The following is a 24,265-nucleotide window of genomic DNA, read 5'->3' on the forward strand; positions in this document are numbered from 1 at the left end:
AGAGAGGGAGAGAGATAGATGGAGACAGAGACAGAGGGAGCGAGACAGAGAGAGAGCGAGACAGAGAGAGAGGGAGAGGGAGCGAGACAGAGAGAGAGAGAGAGAGAGAGAGAGGGAGCGAGGAGAGAGAGAGGGGGGGGGGAAGAGAGAAACAAGAGAGAGAAAGAGAGAGAGGGAGAGACGGAGACAGAGGGAGCGAGACAGAGAGAGAGGGAAAGGGAGCGAGACAGAGAGAGAGAGAGAGAGAGAGAGAGAGGGAGAAACAAGAGAGAGAGAAAGAGAGAGAGAGGGAGAGAGAGAGATGGAGACAGCGGGAGAGGGAGCGAGACAGAGAGAGGAGCGAGACAGAGAGAGGGAGAGGGAGAGAGAGAGAGAGAGAGAGAGAGGGGGGGAGAGAGAGAAACAAGAGAGAAAGAGAGAGAGAGGGAGAGACGGAGACAGAGGGAGCGAGACAGAGAGAGGGAAAGGGAGCGAGACAGAGAGAGAGAGAGAGAGAGAACAAGAGAGAGAAAGAGAGAGAGAGATGGAGACAGAGGGAGAGGGAGCGAGACAGAGAGAGAGCGAGACAGAGAGAGAGGGAGAGGGAGAGAGAGAGAGAGAGAGAGGGGGGGAGAGAGAGAAACAAGAGAGAAAGAGAGAGAGAGGGAGAGACGGAGACAGAGGGAGAGGGAGCGAGACAGAGAGAGAGAGAGAGAAACAAGAGAGAGAAAGAGAGAGAGAGGGAGAGAGAGAGATGGAGACAGAGGGAGAGGAGCGAGACAGAGAGAGAGAGAGGGAGAGGGAGAGGGAGAGGGAGAGAGAGAGAGAGAGAGAGAGGGGGAGAAACAAGAGAGAGAGAAAGAGAGAGAGAGGGAGAGAGAGAGATGGAGACAGAGGGAGAGGGAGCGAGACAGAGAGAGAGCGAGACAGAGAGAGAGGGAGAGGGAGAGAGAGAGAGAGAGAGAGAGAGAGGGGGGGAGAGAGAGAAACCAGAGAGAGAAAGAGAGAGAGAGGGAGAGACAGAGACAGAGGGAGCGAGACAGAGAGAGAGGGAAAGGGAGCGAGACAGAGAGAGAGAGAGAGAAACAAGAGAGAGAGAAAGGGAGAGAGAGAGATGGAGACAGAGGGAGAGGGAGCGAGACAGAGAGAGAGGGAGACAGAGAGAGAGGGAGACAGAGAGAGAGGGAGAGAGAGAGAGAGAGAGAGAGAGAGAGGGGGAGAGAGAGAAACAAGAGAGAGAAAGAGAGAGGGAGAGACGGAGACAGAGGGGCGAGACAGAGATAGAGGGAAAGGGAGCGAGACAGAGAGAGAGAGAGAGAGAGAGAGAGAGAGAGGAGAGAGAGAGAGAGAGAGAGAGAGGGAGAGGGAGAGAGAGAGAGAGAGAGAGAGAGGGAGAGAGACAGAGGGAGAGAGGTTTTTAGAAGAGAAATTAACCTTTTCTATAAGGGGGCTCTTTTTTGGCCATATGAACTGATTTTAGGAGGCATTTTTCAGCATCTCTAGGGCAATTTAATAATAAAAACTGTGAGAACTGGGGCTCCTACAATACAAAATTTGGTGAGCATTTCATGAGATTTCAGTGGCAGTTCTGCCCCTGAGCCTGTGTTAATATCCTACCCTGACAAAGAGCACACTCCATGGGGGATGGACGTCTGGACAAATCTGACTGATGGGTTCATCTAAAGTTACGTTAACTGACTCACATCCTCTCAGCGCAGGTCTCCGGCCGGTCCAGGAAGCCTCCGTCCATGACGAACTTCAACACCTGCTCGTTGGACAGACCCTGGTACGGCTGCTCCGCTAGTGTGCTGATCTCCCATAGGACCACACCAAACGACCTGAGAGAGAGAGAGCGAGAGAGAGAGACAGAGACAGAGAGAGAGAGAGAGAGAAAGAGAGAGAGGAAGCTGAAAGAACACTTGGAAGTGGAAGCATGTGAGGCACGGTCTTTAGATCGATCTGGTCTAGAGACGAACAACAACAAAAAAAAGTTGAATGTTCGCTGACTGCGGGACCTCCACTAGGACCAGAATCCTGGTTTTGACCATGAGGGCAACACTAGTGCTGTATATAGAACACCGATCCCTGCCAGACCACGAGTTGTTGACTTCCACAAATCATGACACAAACTCGTAATTCACAAGATGTTGAGCCGAGGCCGACGTCTGCGTCGGTGGAACCTACCAGCAGTCGGAGTGAGCGGTGAACACCCCGTCCTTCAGCGACTCTGGGGCCATCCACCTGACCGGCAGCAGGCCCTTCCTCCCTTACGGTAGTAGTCCGTCTCGTAGATGTCTCGTGTCATACCAAAGTCTACACAGAGAGAGAGAGAGAGAGAGAGAGAGAGAGAGAGAGAGAGAGAGAGAGAGAGGAGAGAGAGAGAGAGAGGAGAGAGAGAGAGAGAAAACGAGTGATGATTAAAGTTTGATATGCCAATGAAAGATTTTCAAGTAGTAGTTACACTTCAATGTGAGCTCTATTGTTGCATGGAGGCACAGTGTCATAGGTTTGAGGCTCACTGTGATCAATATAAGTCTGCCATTTCATTAATCTAAAGTGTATTACCCAGAAGACCTGTGTAGGTATAAAACCAACCGGAGGAAAGACCTGGTGAGGTTAATAGTACAGTACCTCCGATCTTCACGGTGAAGTCCTCTGCCACCATGCAGTTCCTGGCGGCCAGGTCTCTGTGCACAAACTTCTTGGCGTTGAGGTAGGCCATGCCGTCCGCGATCTCTGCCGCCATCTGGATAATCTCCTTCAGCGTGGGGGGAGAGCGGCCTGTCGGGTTGTGCTGTGACACACACACACACAAACGCTCAGTTAAACAGCAGTATGGAGGAGTAAAAAAATGTATCTCATGAATAATATTCCTTCATGTATAATATCTAACCCTAGTCATGCCGTAGGCTGTTAGGTAGAAGTGTACAGTCTGTGTTAATACCTAGCTCAGAGGCAGGCCTCCGGCAGTACAAGTAGTTCCACAGTTAGTAAGGACAATATCCAAGATGGCAACACCACGGAACATTTCAGTTGTTGGGCCCAGAGCATACCGCTCACAAACATGCATCAAATATGGGGGAAATCACAAATACTCCTCGATGGGTTTACACATCCGACTCGACTCCTGTCTATTCACTGTGACTGTATAGATACAGAGAGGTGGAGTGGGACTGGTGGACTGAGAGGTTGTCAATAACAAGTACCTCCGAATCTGGCCTGAGACAGCGCAGGTAGCTCTTCAGATCTCCATGAGTCATCAGCTCCATCACTACCAAGGTCGGCTGACCCTTAGAGACCACGCCCAGCAGACGCACCTAGACAGGGGAACACACACACACACACACACACACACACACACACACAGGAACTCATATAAAAATACTGAAGAAAAAAAACGTGGTTCCTGAACTACTCAGTCCAATGTGATGAAGGCGAGCTCAAAGAAGGCTCAGGTAAGCAGGAACAGAAATGCGTCATGAGTCATACCACGTGGTGACAGCTGAAAGCTTTCATGACCGAGGCTTCGTTGAGGAACTCGATTCTCTCCCTCAGACTGGCCGACTCGTTGACCGTCTTGACCGCCACGCGGGTCTCCGGCTCGCCCTTGACGATGTCCTTGGCCTGGCCCTCGTACACCATGCCGAAGGAGCCCTGGCCCAGCTCTCTGAGGACAGCGATCTTCTCCCGGCCCACCTCCCATTCATCTGGCACATACACTGAACACACACACACACACACACACATCAGCACAGTCGAGTGGACCCTTAAGGCTCAAACATTGTCCAGACATAGACAGACAGGACTCCGCTGGGGTCCATGCAGACTTAGATGATACAACAGCGGACCTTGGTATACGTCCACATGTCCGCGCACCACTCTGTCATCCTGTCCACACGTAGCTAGGGCTCACATACAATATAACTGATCAAAGAGCTGGTACACCTGGACAATAGAAAGACAAAGAACTGCAGACCGTCCGCATAGTGTACACACCCCTGTACTTCTAGACTATGTGAGAGCATATTATTTATATGCCATCCTGGTGTATTCGGTGAATGCTTACACCCAAAGGCAGTTACAAATTGCATGTATGCAGGATCACAGCATCTGTCCTTGACTTCCATGACACAGACACAAGACCTAATCTCAGTATGAAGCTAGAGTAGAGGCTTTGATCCCGCTGTCTTTCTCACCATCGTTAGCACTGAGGTACTCTGGGTTGGATGAGGCGATGAGTGGTCCTGTCGGGCCTTCCGTTTGCCTACACACGCACACAGTCACAAAGATTAGTTTGAATTATATCAACACTCAGTCTGCACTCAAATCATCCCTATAGGTCCTGACAAATCTGTTAATAGTTCAGTGTCTTTCTTGTAACTGAAGAAAAGAAAACGATCTATGGAAGCTTGGGCAAGTTTAAAGTCTCTAATTGAACCCTCGCACTGAAGAGCCATATAACTCAGTTTTACATGAATTTGTTGATGTAAAGTTAATCCCAATCACTTGGAGTGTGAATGTGATATATCACTAGAACTGACTAAACCTCTACTTCCTTTAACTATGAATGAACACAACACTCTAACCTACCATGTTTAGATAACACTATTCTACACTGCTTGTGTTTCTAACAAGGTGGCCAGTCACATGGGGTCTTACTTCTTCTTGAAGACGAACAAGACTCCACCAGCCACGAAAAGCAGCATGATGAAGGAGATGACTGGGCCAATCACAATCTTCAACACATTTGTGTCCTCTGTAATAAACACAGCAAGCCATTGGTCAGTTCACTTTGTGGATGATTAGTCAGCGGGCTTATGATGTAATGCCAATTTATCTAACAAAAGTAGTATCTATGAGACAAATAATGGTTGTATATGTTATAAAGCAGTGACATTGATACACATTAGGACCCCCACATTGATACACATTAGGACCCCCACATTGAGACACATTAGGACCCCCACATTGATACACATTAGGACCCCCACATTGAGACACATTAGGACCCCCACATTGATACAGATTAGGACCCCCACATTGAGACACATTAGGACCCCCACATTGATACAGATTAGGACCCCCACATTGATACACATTAGGACCCCCACATTGAGACACATTAGGACCCCCACATTGATACAGATTAGGACCCTCACATTGATACACATTAGGACCACCACATTGATACACATTAGGACCCTCACATTGATACACATTAGGACTAGGGATGCACGGTAAGTATCGGGCCGATAATTATCGGGCCGATATCAGCAATTATGACGTCATCCCGATAAACCCGATAACGTTATTAATAGCTCCGATAATATAATATATTTTTTGGTAAAAGAAAATGCGGTGTGGGTGAATTGGGATGAAGGGCGTTTGTTTTTACTATCGGCTCCTCCCGTTTTGCCAGTACTGTGGTACGACTGATAGCGTGTGGTTTAGGAAGCAGGCGTTTTGCACAAATCCAGCGCTCCCTTTCTTGGCTGTGACGTAGCCATGTAAATTTCTGAAGCAGCGCGGACGTAAACAACAAAGATGGCGTCGGTACTCGGAATAGTTTGAGGAATAAAGTTTGCTTGCTATTTGTAACAAATGCAATGCAGAAGTTCCACGAGGAGGGAAAAGGGCAACAACTAATGGCGCTGCCTGGCTGGTTGCTGGCTAACTAACGTAGCTACTCATCCCGGGAGCTAACGGCGCTGCCTGGCTGGTTGCTGGCTAACTAATGTAGCTACTCGTCTCGGGAGCTAACGTCTCTGTCTGGCTGGTTGCTGGCTAACTAATGTAGCTACTCGTCTCGGGAGCTAACGTCTCTGTCTGGCTGGTTGCTGGCTAACTAACGTAGCTACTCGTCTCGGTATTCATTGTATTGTTTCATGTTGAAAAAAAAGATTTGATCAAAAAATATATATATATTTAAAAAAAAATATATAATACAATAAATATCGGTTATCGGTATCGGTTATCGGCTTGAGGAGCATAAAGTTATCGGTATCGGTGTCAAAAAATACACATTAGGACCCTCACATTGATACACATTAGGACCCTCACATTGATACACATTAGGACCACCACATTGATACACATTAGGACCCCCACATTGATACACATTAGGACCCTCACATTGATACACATTAGGACCCCCACATTGATACACATTAGGACCCTCACATTGATACACATTAGGACCCCCACATTGATACACATTAGGACCCCCACATTGATACACATTAGGACCCCCACACTGATACACATTAGGACCCCCACATTGATACACATTAGGACCCCCACATTGATACACATTAGGATCCTCACATTGATACACATTAGGACCCCCACATTGATACACATTAGGATCCTCACATTGATACACATTAGGATCCTCACATTGATACACATTAGGATCCTCACATTGATACACATTAGGACCCCCACATTGATACACATTAGGATCCCCACATTGATACACATTAGGACCCCCACATTGATACACATTAGGACCCCCACATTGATACACATTAGGACCCTCACATTGATACACATTAGGATCCTCACATTGATACACATTAGGATCCTCACATTGATACACATTAGGACCCTCACATTGATACACATTAGGCCATTGACCCCCATGTGATAACATTTGTCTAGGGGACCCACATCTGAGAAGATATTGGTTGTTAGATATGACTCACAGAATTCCATAACTGTATACACTGGTAGGAAGTTAACATCATAACTGTCTATACAGTAGGTAGGAAGATAACACCATAACTGTATACAGTAGGTAGGAAGATAACTGTATACAGTAGGTAGGGAGATAATAACATCATAACTGTATACAGTAGGTAGGGAGATAACATCATAACTGTATACAGTAGGTAGGAAGATAACATTATAACTGTATACAGTAGGTAGGGAGATAACATTGGAGAGAGTGAAGTAAGTAGTCACTCTTATATTGTCTCATTGGGCTGACTTTGAGTGAATCAAACAGTCAAATTAAACTATTCCCCATTTTTCTGGGGTCCCGCCAGAACCTCCTCAAGGACCCCAGAGGAACCCCGGACCTCTTGTTGAGAACCCCTGTTCTAAAGTCATATAGCATGGGACATATTGATAATGTGATTAACCCTTTCACTGCCACACGACAGAAGGTTAGCCCTTTACTATCACACAACCGACGGCGATGCTCCATCATTAGCATCATTAGCTCCGCAAATGCGGAGCTAATGATGCTAATGATGGAGCATCGCCGTCGGTTGTGTGATAGTAAAGGGCTAACCTTCTGTATTGTCACAGTGAAAGGGTTAGCGGGCTGTCGTGTGGCAGTGAAAGGGTTAACTGTATATTGTCCCAATATCCACAATAATCCCAGTAAAGTGGTTGACAAGAGGTGCGTTAAAAAAAAAAGAGAGACAGCGGTGTATTCTTACTGTCGGGCATGAAGAAGTGGGTGGCATCAGTGAAGGAGCCGTTCCCAGCCAGCGAGGTGGCGCGGATCCTCACACTGTAGTTCCCAGGATGCACCAGCCTCAACTTGGTGCCACCCAGCTTGATGTAGGCCAGCCTCGACACACAGGCTGTGTGCACCTGAAAGCAAGCAAGCAAGCAAACAAACAAACAAACAAACAAACAAACAAACAAACAAACAAACACAAACATACAAAGGCTGGTGAGTCACTCATGTATTTGACGATGGACACAACCCCAAGGCTAGTGTGCTCACGTGCCACGAGTGAACAACATACCTCGTAGCTCCTTTTCTTTTATACAGGGACGTCACTGTGGCATAGCCTCCCACAGTAAGTGATACATTGTCTGAATCCAGAGAGGGGTTTAAAATTGCATTCGCAATAGGACATATTGATTGTGATTTTTTTACATTTTGAATGTATTGTTGTGAACGTTATGTGTTGGGTCTTGTTTTTATGCCATCGGGGACCATGTTGGAAATAAGTGTTCTTTGCTTTTACATGTTATCCCTTGGATTTTACGTCTGCAATATCCACGAATAAAATCAATCAATCAATCAATATCCAAACCACTCTTGGATGAAGGTTGTTTTGGAGACGTGTCTGGAATACGGAAAAGGTACTGGGACACTTTGTACGGTCTCATTTCTCAGTTCAAGTATTTCTATTTGCATGCATCAGTGAGGAAATATGTGTGTATTATGGGTGTTTGGATGTTAAGAGGCTGGAATAAAAAATGAATTATTGTAGTTAACTTCATTGTTTTTTTATTATTATTATTATTATTATTATTATTATTATTATTATTATTATTATTATTATTATTATTATTATTATTATTATTATTATTATTATTATTCTTTTTTATTGGAGAATTAATGCCAATTTTGCCAGTTGCAGACTCAGACCAGATGACAGAACAAACCCTAACGTGTCCTAGTGGATTAAACATCAATCAAAAACAAGCCAGAATTTACCATATTTAAATGGCAGACATTTTGCTCTTATGTCATGCTCAGGATGGGATTCCTTTCCACCCTTTTCGGGGGAAAAATAGCCACCGTGTGAATATGGTCAATGGTTGGCCTGGGAATATACTGTGAGTGGTTGTGCTTTGCGGTGCACAGCAGAGCAGCGTGCCAGAGGAGTCATCAGAGACGACAGTCCATCTCTGCCACTGCATTCTACTCTTCCTCCCCTCCTCTGTCGCTATGGTAACAAGAGCTGCTACTGGCTCCTAGGGTCAGACGGTGCAGTAATGAATAGCAATGAGAGATGAGTCCACACGTTCACGCAGCAAGCAAAACAACAACGCACGTGCAACTGCGCATGCGCGCGCACGCACACACACACACACACACACACACAGTCACACACACATCAATAACAAACACAGCAAACACACGACGCCTAAACATCAACACAAACAAATCGGTAAACAAATATGTTCTTTGCCGTTCATCTGTTATGTATATAAGGGAGCAGAGCAGAACAGAAGTTAACTCTTTCCTGGCCTGTTCGTCTCCCTCTTCGAAATAAGATCCCCCCCCCCCCCCCCCAAGCAGTCCAGTGTCATTGGCTACTGACCTCCACGTCTCCAACTTTCCTGTAGAAGAGCTCATAGAGGATGATGAGGCCGTTGGGGGAGCGGGGCGACTGCCACTTGATGAACACGGCGTTGGGCTCATCCGGGATCATGTCGTGGGTCACCAGGCCCGGGATGTCATCTGCCTTCTCTGCAGGGGGAGAGGGGGGTGAGGCGGGTCATCAACACAAGCACACACTGCCGCTACTTACACTGTGTAGTCATTTCTCTTTTTATTTATCCGCTGTTTTTTTTTACCTTGTATCGTTGCATATTGTTGTTTACAAACCTACTACGGTCAGGGGGCGAAATTAAAGCCCGCCGCCCGCCAGGGGCGCTCAGTTTTTACCTTTGGCGCTTGCCACTGAGAGCCCTGCCCGCCGTGTGGCGTGTGGACGTGTAGTTCATAGCGATACTCTTATTTTGAAAATCTGTGCGGGTCTCATTTCCGGCCCAAGCGCAGCTAGAGTCATAATATCGATGGCTCCGGCAGTTAGCAGCATTCGGTTCGTATGATATTCTTATTTTGAAAAAAAAACGTGGCAACGAGTCATATCCGCCCAGCCCTGCAGCGGGATACTATTGGCTTCTGCTCGTATCAACACAGAGCGGCCCGCAGCTCTAGTGCCACTGCTAACGTTAAGCTCTCAGAATGGTAGCAGCTCGCCTGCAGCATCTAGTGCTAACGTTAAGCTCTCAGAATGGTAGCAGCTCGCCCGCAGCTCTAGTGCTAACGTTAAGCTCTCAGAATGGTAGCAGTCTGCTCTAGTCTAGATCGGACCTCCATGAGCTGCGTTCCCTCGTTAGCTAGCTCGCGTTAGCTAGCTCACTTAGATCGATCTGTCCCAGTAAACTAAATTGTCTTAACGTTATCTACCGGGCTAGCAGTAGCTACAGATAGCTCCTGATATCAATGTCTTATAACATTGATTGAATGCGTATTCTAGCTGAGGGTTGAATGTGATTTGACAAAATAACCGTAACGTTAAAATTGGGTCCAGCTGCATCGCCGGAGAATCCTTGCATGCTGAATGTAGGGTCTAGCTGAATATAGGGTCTAGCTGCAGGGCCGGAGAATCCTTGCTGGAGCTGGAGGCTACTCAAGTATACACACAGACAGTGGAGCTGTTTGCAGATAGCAAGCATTTTGACTTATTGCGTGGTGGCGATGTCTCGCAGATAATACAACTACAAGTATGATTATATAATAAATATTTTATTTAAAAAAAAAATTTTTATATAAAATATATATATATTTTTTTTTAATGAAAAAAAATTTGGCAGGTAAGAAATATGCTTGGCGGGTAGACTCTTCCCATCTACCCGCCACTGGCCGGTGAGTCAAAAAGTTAATTTCGCTCCCTGACTACGGTTGAGGAGCCTGGAAAAACAAGCATCTCACGTTGTTTTTCTGAACGGATTAGGGGTGTAAAGGTACACGTATCCGTACCAAACCGTTTCAGTACTGGACCTTAGGTTCAGTACGGCTGTGTACCGAACGAATATGTTAACCATTAACGACCGCCCACTGAGGGCTGTTTTTTTTCACACTCAAATCATATATAAAAAAATATTTAACAAGTCGATTATTAATTTCAATATAGAATATTCGTTGACAGCCCTACAAGTACAATTAGTTACTGCACACTACATCACCCCTGAGTGGAACATGGAAAGCCAAACTTGCCCCCACTGTACCGAAAACCCGTAGCGAACCGTGACTTCAAAACCGAGGTATGTACCGAACCGTGGTTTTTGTGTACCGTTACACCCCTAGAACGGATGTACGTTTAAAAAAGCGGTGACAATAAAATTATCTGAAGATGTTTTATCTAATGAACCGCGTGACCTTGTGGTATCGAAGCTCTGCACTAATATACACGTGGGCCACAGTCGTCTGTCACACAAACAACCAGTGTTTTCAAATGTCCGTGCGAGCCAATCACTATCCTGCATCTCCAATACTTTAGCTGCTGTACCAGAGTAGAGCCAAGGGGGGGGGGGGGGGTCGTCCTTCAACATACTCCCCCACAAGCCTGGGAAATTGCAGAGTTGAGTGTGGCATTCAAACGTGTGTGTCTGGTGTGTGTGTGTGTGTGCGTGTGCGTGTGTGTGTGTGTGTGTGTGTGTCATCTACATCAACACGTCAGACTATACTGTATCCTATCTTACCCTCAGGCATGGTGCGTGCGCTGATGTAGGTGGCCATGCTGCAGCGTGTGGCGTCCTCAGGGTGGTTGCAGGCGTGGATCTCGATCTTATAGCTGGTGAAGTGGTGCAGGCTGGAGATGACCGTGGACTCCTTGGAGAACACCTTGAGCACCACCTGCAACACGCAGAACAGGAGCTCACAGTCAGCGTATTGGTGACTACAGCTATGAATGAATGAATGAAAGATTTTTTATTTTCGAACAAGTATAAAAACAAAGATATATCTAGGCGGCTAGGTGGTGTAGTGGTCTAAGGCACTCGCCACCAGTGTGGAGACGCTAGGATTCGCGTGTTCGAATCCAGCTCTCCACATTGTTTTTCAGTTTGGCTGGTCGTCCGCAGTAATACACATTGGCCGTATTACGGGGAGGGAAAAACTGAAGGGTGGGGATCGAACGTTGTGAACAAGCGACTCCTACAAGTCGGTTGGTGCGCCTGCGCAGTAGAATCAGGAAGTGTCGGGGGCAGCGTGAGCCTCCCACGCGTTACTCCTCGACACTAAGAGATCGAGCTGCGCAGGTGAAAAGATGCGACTGCTGTTACCTCAAGTACCGGAGGGGACTTGTGCTATGTATGACTTAGTCCTCACTGCAGCCGGCTTGTGGGAGGCAAGAAACAGCGTTCGTGACAGGGGAGGGTTGAATTGGATGATACGAAATTGGGATGGGAGAAAATATAGAAAAATGGGAGAAAAAGTGGATCAAAAAAAAAAAAAAAAAAAGATATATCTGTTCATTTGACATATACAAAAGATAATAAAAATAAAGATAACAAAAAGAGAAACAGATAAACAAATCATAGTTTACCCTGTTCGAAAAAGGAGTAGGAAGAAGTATACACTTTTTAAAATTCCTACCCCTATTTCGCTAAAATTATCAAATGTTATTATATTGTTAATTATGTATAAACGCTGTATCTATACAATCCAATACATTTATATATAATATATATACTAAATAAATACATATATACAATATACATAATTTCTTACATTTTTTTATTTACATCTTACACACACACACTCCCAATCAACACACTTCCTCTTCCAGATACCCATTTAACACTGTCCCGGCCAACCACGTATACGTTATTGGGCTCCATGCTTAAAGGGCCAACAACGTATATGTTATTGACTCGTTTTTGCTTTTATTCCATTTTAATATCCTACTCAATGTCACAGAGCTGTATGTTGGCTGGAAAATGCCTTTGGGATTCGGAAAAGTGCATTACCGGCCAGATCCTGGTAGTGGCGCTGTCTCGAGAATGGAGTAATCCTTGTTTCAGGCCTGGTGTAACTTTTTTTTCATTCCGGGTAAATTTTTCTGTTAGCCTGAAGCTATGGCTTCAACCGATCGCCTGGAATACTTATTGCGACGCCAAATTCAGTATGCAGTAAAGGAATATAGCATCAGCCAATGGACATATCGATCTACCAGATGGGGATCAATAACTGGGAAATTCTTTTTGGAATCCAACCGGCCACAGGTAAGAACGATTTGACGTCAATTTCAGCCTTGTTAGCATAGCCAACCCCCCGATCAGCGCATGTTGTTGTAATAACAAATGCCGTTATTGGTAATCAATAATCAGAAACTACTTCCCCCGCCCCCCCCCCCCCCCCTTCATGCATTCATGGTGGACCATGATACCGATCATATGCATTTAGATTTTTAACTGTAGCTTGTGTAGGGCCGAAACGCCAATCGATTTAACGTTATTAGCTTAGGGCCCTATAACTAGCTTTGCAAGAATTACCCCAGACCAATGCGGTATAACGTTCATATTCACGACGCTATAAAATGGGAACGTATTGATGAAAAAAATATTTCTTTATGGCATATTGAAGGGAAGGTTTATACTGTCAATTGACAATGAGAATGGTCTCATAGAAGCTGGCCTCATAGAGTGAGATTAGACGGATCCCAATGGAATGTGTTAAGAAAGATTTTTTTGTAGGCGGCTAAGTGGCGCAGTGGGCAAGGCGCTCGCCACTAACGCAGGAGATGCTGGGTTCGAGCCCAGCTCTCGGCGTTGCTTCCGGCTTGGCTGGTCGTTCATACTAATACAATTGGCAGTATTAGGGGGTGGGAAAGCCGGTGGGTGGGGATCGGACGTTGTGGACAGCGACTCCTACAGGTCGGTTGGTGCGCCTGTACAGCAGAATCAGGAAGTATCGGGGGCAGCGTGAGCCTCCCACACGTTACTCCTCGCCACTGAGAGATCGCGCTGTGCAGGTGAAAAGATGCGACGGCTGCCTCCTCGTGTACCGGAGGGGACACGTGATGCAAGGCTTCGTCCACATTGCAGCCGACCAGTGGGAGGCATGGTCTAGCAACGTTCAAGACAGGGGAGGGAAGAATTGGATAATACGAAATTGGAATGGGAGAAAAATTGAAAAATGGGAAGAAAAAGTAGATCCAACATTTTTTTTTTTTTTTTTAAATGTGTACATCTGGTTTTAAAAAGGACAGTCCACCAGCTTTAGTACTATTACAAATATTTTACCGGGAGAGCAAGAAGGTTAAGAGGGAGACACAGAGTACATGGTTCTAATGGGATTAGATCCCAGGCCAGGAGGCGTGAACACTTTCCCTAAGGGGGTTGCACTTCCACGTTCGGTTTGCGCGATCTGATTGGCCACTGACGTTTCTGGTCATGTGACATGTGCGCCAATCGTGTGACGCCTAGTTCTGCCACCGGTTAAGCTTAGGCACTCTTTCGAAGTTGGTTAAGGTTAGAGTTTGTCTTAGAGCAGGGCGATAGAACACCAGCCCTGATTCCAAACTCTAACCTTAACCAACTTCGAAAGAGTCGCCTAAGCTTAACCAGTGATAAACTAGGTGTTAGGTAGTTTGCAGGCTGTTAGACCCGGAAATAGGCGCAGAGCTAGGCGTCACACGATTGGCGCACATGTCACATGACCAGAAATGTCAGTGGCCAATCAGATCTCGCAAAAGTGCAACCCCCTTAGGGAAAGTATTCACACGGCCAGGAGGGGTACATATGGTTCCAGGGAGGAGAGGGTGTGTGTGTGTGTGTGGAATGCGTCTATACTTTTACCAACAGATTTCCAGTTCCGCGTTCGCGTTCTGCGATCTGATTGGCCACTGACGTTTCTGGTCATGCGACATGTGCGCCAATCGCGTGACGCCTGTTTCTGCGCCTATTTCCGCATCGAACAGCCTGCAAACTACCTAACGCCTAGTTTATCACTGGTTAAGCTTAGGCGACTCTTTCGAAGTTGGTTAAGGTTAGAGTTTGTAATCAGGGCTGGTGTTCTATCGCCCTGCTCTAAGACAAACTCTAACCTTAACCAACTTCGAAAGAGTGCCTAAGCTTAAACGGTGATAGAAACAGGCGTCACACGATTGGCGCAGATGTCACATGACCAGAAACGTCAGTGGCCAATCAGATCGCAGAACGCGAACGTGGAACTGGAAATCCGTTGGTAAAAGTAATGACGCGTGTGGGATGGTCTTAACCACTACACCATCATACAGATAATAGTGAGAGAAAAAGTAACAATGTAAGGTAAAGAGTGTGGCCAGACCTTCTCTCCCTCTGCCTCTCCCTCTCCGGGGCTGGGTGTGCTGGAGAAGTTGGGCAGGCTGGGGGGTGTGGTCAGGAAGCGAGGGAGGAGCTGGGTGGCGTTGGCCACGCCCACAGAGCGCCGCCGGCGAGACGGTCTGAGGGGAACAGAGAGAGTCGGAAAACAAAGGTGAGCTAAAAATTACATTTTAAGTTGCACTGTTTTCCAACATAATACTGGCGCAGAAAAGACAGGGAACACAATTAATACCAGATTTCTTTTCTGATTTCTGTAAAAGTAATGTCCCTTTGAGCAGAGTTAGAAACAATTGCAAGTGCTCTTCCAAAGGTTCAACCTGTGATTCAAAATATAGCACAGTTATTAAAGTGTGAGGTTAGAGAAATTCATGTGAATTGGACTCTGGGGAGGCAGAGTGGCAGCGTGGAGGAGGAGGTCAGCAGGAGACTGTTCACACTGACTGACTGACCTTTACACAAAAGCCACCACCTAGCGCTATGTACCTGCACTACCTCCACTCACCACTTGGTGGAGCCAACCAACAGTCTGCTTCTGGTAGAATTCACCTAAGGTCAATGGTCATGAGTCTATGTCCAGGAGTTCCAAACTTTTATATGTCAAGGACCCCCGAATAGATAAGGCATTGGATCACAGACCCCCATTTGACATAATAATTTGTCATGGAGCTACATGGAAGATGTTTGTTGTATGATTTAGTACAGAGCTGCATGTTTATAGATGGGAAACTAACACAAAATATATGACCAGAATAGCTATTGTCTCACTGGGCTCACTTCTAGTGAAGGTATAAATCATTGGTGTTTCTTGCTGCCTTGATAGCGGCTTCAACCTGAGCACTGTAGCCATTGTCTCTGTGCAATTATCTAGTGGCAAAGTTGTAGACCAAGGCTACAAGTCAACCAGATTTCTGGTCAGGGGTTCTCAAACTTGTTCATACCGTGACCCATTTTATTTAGGATTTTTTTTGGGGACCCCACACTTAATGTATCATGTAATTTCAATGTGGAATTAAGGAATATCAAAATAAAAGCACACATTGTTGAACTTGATCATGCATATTTATTAGAAAATGTAATTACAGCACTATGTTATCAATACACGTTTATAAAACGAGGCATATTTGTATAGATTCTAAGTTGTACGTGATCTCTGCGATGTGATCTTTGTGAATAGCGCCACCACGTGGCCGAGCGACACAAGGCTTTGCACACCTCCTCCCCCACGATGAAGAAAAATAGCGAATTGAAAGAAAAAAAGAAAAAGTAGGTGCAAATTGCCCAAAGCGAGGAGAGGAGAGGAGTGGAGTACTGGAGCTCCTTGTTTGCTTCTTGCATATAGGGTGGGTGGGTGACTTTGTCTCACAGTACAGCATCACATTGAATGTTAGGCAGGGACCACAGATGAAAACGAGCTCATTAACTAATTCTGGCACATTTACATTGATGTGGAAACTGAAGATGGAGGTTAATGTGCACTGTCCCTGGGTAAAAAATAAATAAACATAAACTTAATCCCAGCTGAGGTGTGAGTGTGTGTTGGTGGGTCTAAACAGCGGAGCGGAAGTCTGAATGACTGCGACTCAGACTGCCATGGATGATAACGGGCATAGTAATTGCTCCCATAGGAGAGCACACATACCGTAATTCCTCTAATAGTAACCCCGGCTTGTATTTGTTTCAACTGTAGCGGGTACCAGGCTTGTATTAGGAGGAGGCCTGTATAAGAGGGAGGCCTATATTTCAAATGTTCAAACGGATCATAATCAACATTTTGTGTCAGTTTGAACCCAGTAAAATGTACTGGGTTCATTTATTGAAACCAAGTACTGTATGAAATAGTAAACAGTGCAATTACAGGTGGTCACTGGTCATTTCAACGTTTTCAAAGTGAAATCAAGTAACTAGCTCAGTATGCAGCTCAGTATATTAGTAACCCGGCTTGTATTAGGAGGCCGGCTTATAATTGCTTAGCTCAAGAGCGCACCCGGCCATTAATAGAGACCCGGTTTGTAATTGAGACCCGGTTACTATTAGAGGAATTACGGTACGTGTGTCTGTGGGTGGCATTGGGGGGCAGACAATCAGATCCAGCTCCCCCTGTTCTCCCATCTCACCCCCCAGTGGTAATTCTGGCAGTGCAAAAACAGGGACACACACACACACACACACACACACACACACACACACACACACACACACACACACACACACACACACACACACACACACACACACACACACACACACACACACACACACACACACACACACACACACACACACACACACACACACACACACACACACACACACACACACACACACACACACACACACACACAGGGGTAGAGCTGGGCTCTGAGCCACACTAGAACACACATTACGGTGGCGTTGACAAACAAGAGGCAATCTAGTCTGTCTGGATGGAGAGTCTGGTTTGGTCCTGCTGATCAGAGCTCAGTGTTCCTGTCACTGTGTGACAAACAGCTGCAGGGCTTTAGCCTGGCCGCCAACCTATTCACCCAGTGCCAATCACACAGAACTGTTTAAGACACAAGACAGGGAGACACTCCTCCTCTCTCTCATTTTAAATGGGGGAGGACTCCTGGACGCGTGGCCATGTGAGACCGGAAAAACCCAAATGTTTTTTTTATCCACTTTTTCTCCCATTTTCTATATTTTCTCCCATCCCAATTTCGTATCATCCAATTCAACCCTCCCCTGTCACGGACGCTGTTTCTTGCCTCCCACAAGCCGGCTGCAATGTGGACTAAGTCATACATAGCACAAGTCCCCTCCGGTACTTGAGGTAACAGCAGTCGCATCTTTTCACCTGCGCAGCTCGATCTCTCAGTGGCGAGGAGTAACGCGTGGGAGGCTCACGCTGCCCCCGACACTTCCTGATTCTACTGCGCAGGCGCACCAACCGACCTGTAGGAGTCGCTGTCCACAACGCCCGATCCCCACCCATCAGTTTCCCACCCCCTAATACTGCCAATGTGTATTAGTACGGACGACCAGCTAAACTGAAAGCAAATGTGGAGCGCTGGGCTCGAACTGACGAGCCCAGCATCTCCAGCATTTCGTGGCGAGCGCCTTGCCCACTACGCCACGTAGCCGCCCGAAAAACCCAAATGTTATGCTGGTTCTGCAACGAGTGGTTCTGATTCCCATTGTAGATGCTGATGGGGAAATCGGTTCTTCCCCCTGCTTGATTCACATTGGCACCCAGTGTGTATGTCAGGTAAATGTGAAGACTTTATTAAACTATTGTCAGGATATCTGTACATCCCCCGTCCGGTCGGTAAATGTGAGAGGAAAACACACCACGGCTGCATCCTTTTAATTACCGGAGTGCACATTTCGGTATTTTTTGTGAATAATTTAAACAAATTAGGATAGAAACCACCGATTGTTGGGATGCTTTTTAGGTTAAGGGAAGGCGTGACCTCTCCAGTGGGTTTAAGGTTGGGGTGCCGTAAGGTTTAGGTTCATAGAAGATGCGGAGAACACCATCAAGTGTTCACGGTATTAAGAGCCTTATTAACAATATTAGCAACCTCATTTGGAATTTGGATATATCCTGGGAAATGTGTAAAAATTATAATTGTCCTACATTGACTATAACTTAACAATAACATCCATCAACATAACAATAACAGCGATCGAAGGAGACCAGCATACATAGTATTCTCTGAAGTAGTGGACAGCTGGTTCAAATGACATCTCTTTGACAAGCCTTCTGTCTTCGGGAACCATCGGAAATATTTCTTCATGTGGCAAAGATTGTATCTGCGTGTGGATATTTGTGTTCGTAATGATGATTGTAGGTTGTGCATTGTTTCGTGTTCTGTAGTAACAACTCTGCCACACCTCTGGGATCATAAAAGGCAGTGTGTGTGTGTGTCTGTGTGTGTGTGTGTGTGTGTGTGTGTGTGTGTGTGTGTGTGTGTGTGTGTGTGTGTGTGTGTGTGTGTGTGTGTGTGTGTGTGTGTGTGTGTGTGTGTGTGTGTGTGTGTGTGTGTTAGCCCCAGGCCCTGTCAGTCACCAGTATAATATATCCATCAGCCAGCTGTTCTTCTACCTGCCAACAGAGCCTCCGGTACCGAACCAACCAAACCAGGAACACCGCTGTGTTTCTCACATCTCCCTGGCAAGGCCATCAAAGGGTATATATTCCGTGCGCGTGATTTAGAAAGTCAGGCTAATAAAAACACTTGTTAAAGACAGCCTTCTCGATGCACCGATTGACACGTTCATCACACCATTTAATTTCTCCCGTGTAGTTTATTTGTCCCAAGCAGTGTGTTCTGCTAGAGACTCTCAACAAGATCAGACCGGCACGCAAGCTTCTGGCTCAGAAATTAACACTTTGAAGCCTAATTATGTGCAGGCGGCGCGCTGTCCGATATTGTTGTCTTTCGAAGGCTCCAGTGGGCTCAGTCTTTAACCCTTTCACTACCACACTACAGAAGGTTAACCCTTTCACTACCACACTACAGACGGTAACCGTCTGTAGTGTGGTAGTGAAAGGTTAACCTTTCTGTAGTGTGGTAGTGAAAGGGTTAACCCGTTGTCATGTGTGGCAGTGAAAGGGTTAAGCTAGCATGCAGATAGTGGTATCACATGAAACGAGATATTGTGAGGAATCTGTAGATACCGGCCATCATGCTAGCTCATGAGTAAAGGGGTGAAATATTGCTCCCAAGTAAAATTTTTACAGAGGAGAAAAGGGGTGTGGCCAGTGGTCCCTTGACCTCTCACCTCAAGATATCCTAATGAACATAGGTTCCACAAGACACTCCTCCCTACAGCCCACATTCACCAGTCCCGTGCAGTTTGGGGCCAAAACCATGCATTTTGTTTGCCTTTTTTGAAAAACTATATATTTGCCCATTTCCACTATTGTTGTCCCTAAACCGTCTTGGAATTACACAATAAAGTTAGACAAAAGCCTTGTCAAACGTTCACACACAGATTAAGAGACCCATTCAGAGAAGCACGGCTTGCAGGTACATTGACAATAAGTGGGCCAATAAACAATAATACATTTCTGAGGAGTGCTCGCCATCCAATCCCTGAAATGGCCATTTCTTTCGGTAGGAATCTCCAGATATCAAAACGTATCGATACCAAATCACAGTATGAATCTTTCTCAAGTGGTGCCTCAAACAAAAAATCTGTGTAGCAACTTATTACACAACTGAGCTTTGGACTGGCCATCATAGGTATTGATCATAACTAGGGATGTCCGATATTATCGGCCTACCGATATTATCGGCCGATATTGGCATTAAAATGTGATATCGGAAAATATCTGTATCGGTTTTCAAATCGTTTTTTTTTATTTTATTTTTTTACATTTTTATAACCTTTATTTACCCAGGCAAGCAAGTAAGAACAAATTCTGATTTTATTTATTGTCAAAAGTATGCATAATGTTATGTTAATTCCACAACAAGACATATGTAATGTTAATTACCTGAAATTATTCCGTTTTTTGGGGGGGAAACCCTGCATATATCGGTATCGGTTCATATCGGTATCGGAAATTAAGAGTTGGACAATATCGGTATAGGTAAAAAAGCCAATATCGAGCATCCCTAATCATAACGTTTCAAGCACTTATACACTATACAGAAAGAAATTTTTTTTATAAAAGTATTCTGTACTTCTGTATGACAACTATTAAAGAAACTTGAACTTGAAACTTGAACTCTAAAACCGTCAATATTTACTACATATGAATGAAAAACGAGTGTTAAGTTGCATCTCAAATGAATATTTAGGATCCCAGCTGTTCTGTTGACGCATCAGCACGTTTCTATAGGGTATGCGAGGTCCCTTCGAATTTAGAGGACACACAGTATGCATGCCACCGTAATTTCATTATAAAAGGGTGTGCAGGTTTTAACTTGTCCCGAAAAACACAGAGATGTTCCAACCTCTATTGGCCTCGGTGTGTGTATACGTTGTTCATACCTGAATCGAACCCTCAAAGCCATATTTCACCAGATTACAACAGTTTCACTTTAGAGCGAACACACGCCCCTCTATGAGGTCATCCGTATTGGCCTTTCTGGGGAACCTTTGGTGCCAGTCCGACAGGAGCACGCCTGCTAGAAATCTGAACATGTTCTACCGAAGAGAACAACAACTTTAATTAAGACAAAGTGGAGCTTTAAAAATATATATATATCAAATATAAAAATTTCTATATACCCCAGAACATTCCAGTATATAGTTCATATTCACGACGCTATAAAATGGGAACGTATTGATGAAAAAATTATTTCTTTAAGGCATATTGAAGGGACGGTTTATAGTGTCAATTGACAATGACAATGGACAGATAGCAATAATATAAAGTATAGATTTAGCTCTACAAACAGCCTCACGTACAATGAAAGGTTGTTTGTTATGATATGCTGGCCTTATAGAGAGAGATTAGATGGATCCCAGTGGCCGCGAAAGTGTTAAATGGGTATCTGGAAGAGGAAGTGTGTTGATTGTTATGTGTAAGATGTAAATAAAAAATTTAATAAATGATGTATATCATATGGTATTTATTTAGTATATACCGGTATATTATATATTTATATGTATATTTATATAAATGTATTTATATATAAATGTATTTATATATAAATGTATTGGATTGTATAGAGATACAGTGTTTATACATAATTAACAATATAATACAATTATATAATTTGAGTTAAAAAGGGGTAGGAATAAAATTAAAATAAAGTGTATACTTCTTCCTACTTCTTTTTCGAACAGGGTAAACTATGATTTGTTTATGTTTCTCTTTTTACATTTTTTTATTATCTTTTGTATATGTCAAATGAACAGATATATTTTTGTTTTTATAGTTGTTCAAAAATAAAAATCTTTCATTCATTCATCCATTCATTCATTGGAGCTTGTGTACCTGATCTCGAACACTTCGTTGTGGAGGTAGTCCTCGAAGGTCTTGCGGTACTCGCTCTCCTCCTGCTCTTTCTTCAGCTGGGTGTCGGTCTTGGGACAGGCGCAGCACTTGGCCCCGGAGGTGGGCTCGTCTGTCTGGTTCCACTTCTGCTCGTCCTCACTGCCCAGGTGGGTGGGGGTACGGGATGGCAGCTTCATACCTGGGGGGGGGGGGGGGGGGGGGGGGGGGGGTGATGAAAGGAGTAGAGAGGAGGGAGGGAGGGATGAAGGGAGAATAGGTTAAGAGAGGGGGGGTGCGGGGGGAGAGAGGTAGGGAGGAACAGAAGTTTGAGTTGAGCTGTTTGAGTTGAGCCAACCACCAGATATACTGTCTACACAGCCGGTTCTACACAGCCGGTTCTACACAGGCAGAGAACCACCAGATATACTGTCTACACAGCCGGTTCTACACAGGCAGAGAACCACCAGATATACTGTCTACACAGCCGGTTCTACACAGCCGGTTCTACACAGGGAGAGAACCACCAGATATACCCAGCAGGTTCTACACAGGCAGAGAACCACCAGATATACCCAGCAGGTTCTACACAGGCAGAGAACCACCAGATATACCCAGCCGGTTCTACACAGCAGGTTCTACACAGGCAGAGAACCACCAGATATACCCAGCAGGTTCTACACAGCAGGTTCTACACAGGCAGAGAACCACCAGATCTACCCAGCAGGTTCTACACAGGGAGACAGAGAATGCTCACCTTGCAGGCAGTAGTCAAACTTGTAGAGGTCACTGTCCTCGGGCTGCTTCTGGCAGAAGACCAGGTAGTGGGTGATGTTGCCGTTGGGGTCGGTGGGCGGCTTCCACTTCAGGATGATCTGGGAGGAGGAGTTGGACGAGGAGATCGGGTCCAGAGGCACCGAGGGCTCTGAGGAGGAGAAACACAGTCACCATTCAGGATTCAGGACAACATTGGTAGATGGTAGATCAATCAAGTGTTCCAACATGAGGGCAAACCTCTGGTAATACAGCTGCATGTGTGAGTCTATATAAGATGTCATCCGAGAAGAATTCATTTAGTAATTTTCGAAAAATATCGCAGGGGACCACGGCAATTAAATTTGTTTGCGGTAAAGAGTGAGGCATAAGAGTGCTGCGTGTGGCTCGGAGCGATGTGACTCACTGGTGGCGTTGGTGCGGATATAGATGATCTCGCTCTTGGCGCCGTGGACCTGGTGCTCGTCGGAGGCCGACAGCTGGGTCTTGATCATGATGGCGTACTGCGTCCAGGGCTTCAGGGGCATGATCAGGTGGCCCGGCTCCTGTTGCTCCTTGCCGTCGGTGGCGCGGGTGGGCGCGTCTACGTCCGCAATCACCCAGCTGTTGGAGCCGCACGCGTCCTGTCCATCGAACTCTGTCACGTTCCGATAAGGCCTGGTGGTGAAGGGAGAGGGGAGGATAAATGGCACAGATGAGCGAAATGGACTGAAAACGATTAACTGTCTATGAGTGAGAATTGCGGTTTTTTACACGCGCCATTTTGTATCGTAGGTTAAAGGTATACAGCAATATTATGGGAAATGCACATACCATCTTCTCCAGAGTCAGACAAGAAGACATTATACCAATTTCACCTCTGTGCATTCAATAGAAAGCTGTCCGGCTGCAAGCTAGCCTAGCTTAGCACAAATTAATGGAAGCGGATACGGACCACTAGCCTAGCTTAAATCTCTGGGAGAGGTATTTTTGGCCAACAGCTGGGCTAGCTGGTCCGTATCAGCTTACATTCCTTTGTGCTAAGCTAGGCTAGCTTGCAGCTGGACAGCTTTCTACTGAACACACAGAGAGGAAATCGGTATCTATCTTCTTGTTTGAGAAGACGGTAAGCGCATTTCCCATAATGTCGGTGTGTTCCTTTAACGTAAAGTGGGGCGGAAGGGGTGGTGGGACACAACGTGGCTGCCACAGAGTGGCTGCAGAGGCACATTGTGACATCAGGCGACTGGTCTTGTCGGCAACAAGAATAAACAACTTGAGCAGAGTTGTAAAGAAGGAAAGCTACTTACGCCTCCTTGTAGAGCACCATGAAACCCAGCAGGTCTCTGAAGTCTGGCGGCCAGAAGGGTTCCCACTTCACCAGGATCTTATTGGCCTGAGTCCTGATTGTAGTGAACTTCAGCACCTGGTTCTCACCTGGCACACAGAGGGAACAGAGCCGTCACGCTACAGTATGTGGCTCATCATAATAAGACAGCAGCTGAAGACAGAACTAGGAAAAGCGTGTTGGTGTTTTAGATGAAAAGCACTAGTGAAAGAAGGCCGTTTCCACACACGTCTTGATGCTGCAGCATGTTCTATTAAGTGACCACACAACCCATCAACCTTTTGCCTGTCGCTGACTGTCCCCATTAGTCCTCTAACTAATACGCCTCCTCTTGCTGCATCTCCTCTGAGTCACATAGGAAAGAGCCCCCCCCCCACCACAAGCTGAACGACAGAGGCCACAATCAA

At 45.7% G+C, this 24,265-nt stretch overlaps 1 protein-coding gene across 1 annotated transcript in view; it reads right to left on the minus strand.

Moving 5' to 3' along the window:
• Positions 1–1,678: 1,678 nt before the first annotated feature.
• Positions 1,679–24,265, minus strand: part of insrb (insulin receptor b) — a gene marked incomplete at both ends in the record, with an annotated part of 133,210 nt that continues 110,623 nt past the window's right edge. The window contains 16 exon segments of the mRNA XM_084308445.1: positions 1,679–1,817; positions 2,164–2,239; positions 2,242–2,292; positions 2,611–2,773; positions 3,186–3,296; positions 3,469–3,698; positions 4,176–4,243; positions 4,639–4,735; positions 7,425–7,581; positions 9,051–9,199; positions 11,221–11,374; positions 14,810–14,945; positions 21,761–21,959; positions 22,515–22,682; positions 22,938–23,188; positions 23,821–23,947. Of these exon segments, the coding sequence (XP_084164571.1) occupies positions 1,679–1,817; positions 2,164–2,239; positions 2,242–2,292; positions 2,611–2,773; positions 3,186–3,296; positions 3,469–3,698; positions 4,176–4,243; positions 4,639–4,735; positions 7,425–7,581; positions 9,051–9,199; positions 11,221–11,374; positions 14,810–14,945; positions 21,761–21,959; positions 22,515–22,682; positions 22,938–23,188; positions 23,821–23,947 (2,276 nt within the window).

The sequence above is a fragment of the Notolepis coatsorum genome (assembly GCF_963971535.1).
Source record: "Notolepis coatsorum genome assembly, chromosome: 2".
Lineage (NCBI taxonomy): Eukaryota > Metazoa > Chordata > Actinopteri > Aulopiformes > Paralepididae > Notolepis > Notolepis coatsorum.